General features: G+C 38.2%; 1 protein-coding gene across 1 annotated transcript in view; it reads right to left on the bottom strand.

The window, feature by feature from the left end:
• Positions 1-2,205, bottom strand: part of SEC23A (SEC23 homolog A, COPII component) — a gene marked incomplete in the record, with an annotated part of 60,620 nt that overhangs the window by 49,820 nt on the left and 8,595 nt on the right. Inside the window, 2 exon segments of the mRNA XM_027773392.1 lie at positions 14-51; positions 248-305. Of these exon segments, the coding sequence (XP_027629193.1) occupies positions 14-51; positions 248-305 (96 nt within the window).

Here is a 2,205-nt window from a genome sequence, read left to right as displayed (position 1 = left end):
AAGTGCAGCAGGGTGATTCAGTTCAGATATACCAGCATACGTAGGTGGAAACTACAGAGAGAAAAAAAAAATTGTTAAATTATTCGCCAGAAAGAGTAATAAATCTATTTTAAACTGAAACTATTTCCTGAACGTTTAATTATCAAAAGATTAATTATATAAAAAATACTTATCTTTCTTTTTAAACATGTATTTTGTTACAAGACTAGTATTATAGCATCAATATCTGCAATGGGAGTTTTCTTACCTGATTCCTTTGGTAACAAAAGTTGCAAGCCCAAAGTTTTGCTCGATAATCCACTTGACTGTGTTAAGAAAATAAAACATACATTAGCACTTTCAGTTCAATTTTACAAGAATTATAATTTCAATCAACATAATTTCTTTCTTTCTTTTTTTTTTTTTTTTTTAGAGGTTTTTGCTATAGGGGGGGGGCGCCGCTCGCCAGACAGACAGAGACAGACAGAGAGACAGAAAGCGAGAAATCACCCCCCAGGGGGGGTGGTCATGGCACAATCCCTTCTCCATTCTCCTCTCAGGATCTTGGGCATGCACGCACACACGCCCAGCATCAGTTTTAAGCCACCGGGTCCAGGACTCGAACCGTGGTCAACTACGTAGGAGTCCAGCGACATAGCCATTACGCTAACTGCTAGTTCCCAACATAATTTCTTTCTAGGGCTGGCTGGCCCCATAGCTTGGTGGATAAGGGAGCCAGACTCCAGCCAGGCTGAATGTGTGGTCCAAATCCCAGCCTCAGAGGCTTGAAAAACATGCTAGGCATGTGTGTATACATGCCCAAAATCCTAACAAGATGGAGAAATGAAGGAGGGATTATGGCATGATCAGGCCAAATTGGGGGTACTTTTTCTCTCTCCCTCTGCCTCTCTCTTCGTCTCTGGCAAGCACACACACCCTCTGGTAAAATGAGAATAAAAAAGTAATTTTCTTAAATAAACCAAGGGGGATAGCAAGTGACATGGTGGCTAAGGTACTGGACCCCCTCATGACCAAACACAGTTCGAGTCCGACCCAGGACTTGAAAAATCCTACCAGCTGCATAAGCACCCAAAATCCCAAGAAGAAAATGGAGGAGAAGGGATACAGGGTATCCATACCCCAAAGGGTGATTTCTTACTTTCCTTCTCTCTGTCTCTTTCTGTCTCTCTCCCTCTGGCAAGCACATGCACCCTATGGCAAAAACCTAAAAATAAAAGATAAAACTAAGTTCTTTCTAAAACATGAATATATTTAAATTTAGTCAAAGTGATCCTGAAAGTCATGCATTTAGATCCTGCCAATATCAATATATGAATATACCTAGATGGTGAATATATAATAACTTTCAATGTACAGCAAATATCAATGATAAAATTAATATAATTCCAGCATTTTTAAATGACCTTAATAACATCTACATGTAGATCTATATTTATTCAAGTCAAAGTTAATGAATTTATCTTATTATAAAATTAGTATATTTACTGTCTAACACATAGCAACATTATTTTTGCTGTTGATGATACAGCAGTAAACAAACAAACAAAAAAAGGGACCTGTTCTCATGGAATTTATATTCTAGAAGAGAAAGAGACAAAAGGTAAGTAGATATACAAACACAGAAAATACTTTTAGATAGTGATAACAAAGATTAAAGAAAACAAAGCAGGACATGAGAATATGTTTGGAAAGGCTACTGAAATAAACAGTTGAAGTATGATCTGAATGAAAAGGAATCAGTCACAGGAAACTCTGAGGGCAGAGCAGGCAGAATGCATAGCTACTGCACAAGTTCCAAGGCAGGAATAAGCTTGGTATGTTCAAGGATCAGAACGAAGGCAACACAGTTAAGGCATTATGTAGATGACGAGTAAGGAAAATAGATGATACAAGAAGGCAGAAATCACATAGAGCTTTACAGGCCTTGACAATGGGCTTGGAGTTTTCATTCTAAGTGTAAGAAGATATTGAAGGATTTTAATAATCGGATTTTCATTCATAAAACTCTAGCTTCTAGATGCAGAGTAGACTGCTGAAAGACAAGAATGGCAAGAGGGAGACCAGATTAGAGTATAAGTTGCCCAAAAAAAAGAGGGTGGTTTCAAGTAGGTATACTAGCAGAAATCAAGTATAAAAGCCAGAATCCATAATGTTCTGTGGGCAGAACTGACCAGACTTACCAGTGGATTGGGACTGGGGAAAGAG

The sequence above is a fragment of the Tupaia chinensis genome, unplaced genomic scaffold, assembly GCF_000334495.1.
Source record: "Tupaia chinensis unplaced genomic scaffold, TupChi_1.0 Scaffold000350_1, whole genome shotgun sequence".
Lineage (NCBI taxonomy): Eukaryota > Metazoa > Chordata > Mammalia > Scandentia > Tupaiidae > Tupaia > Tupaia belangeri.
This window is presented reverse-complemented; position numbering and strand designations above follow the sequence as displayed.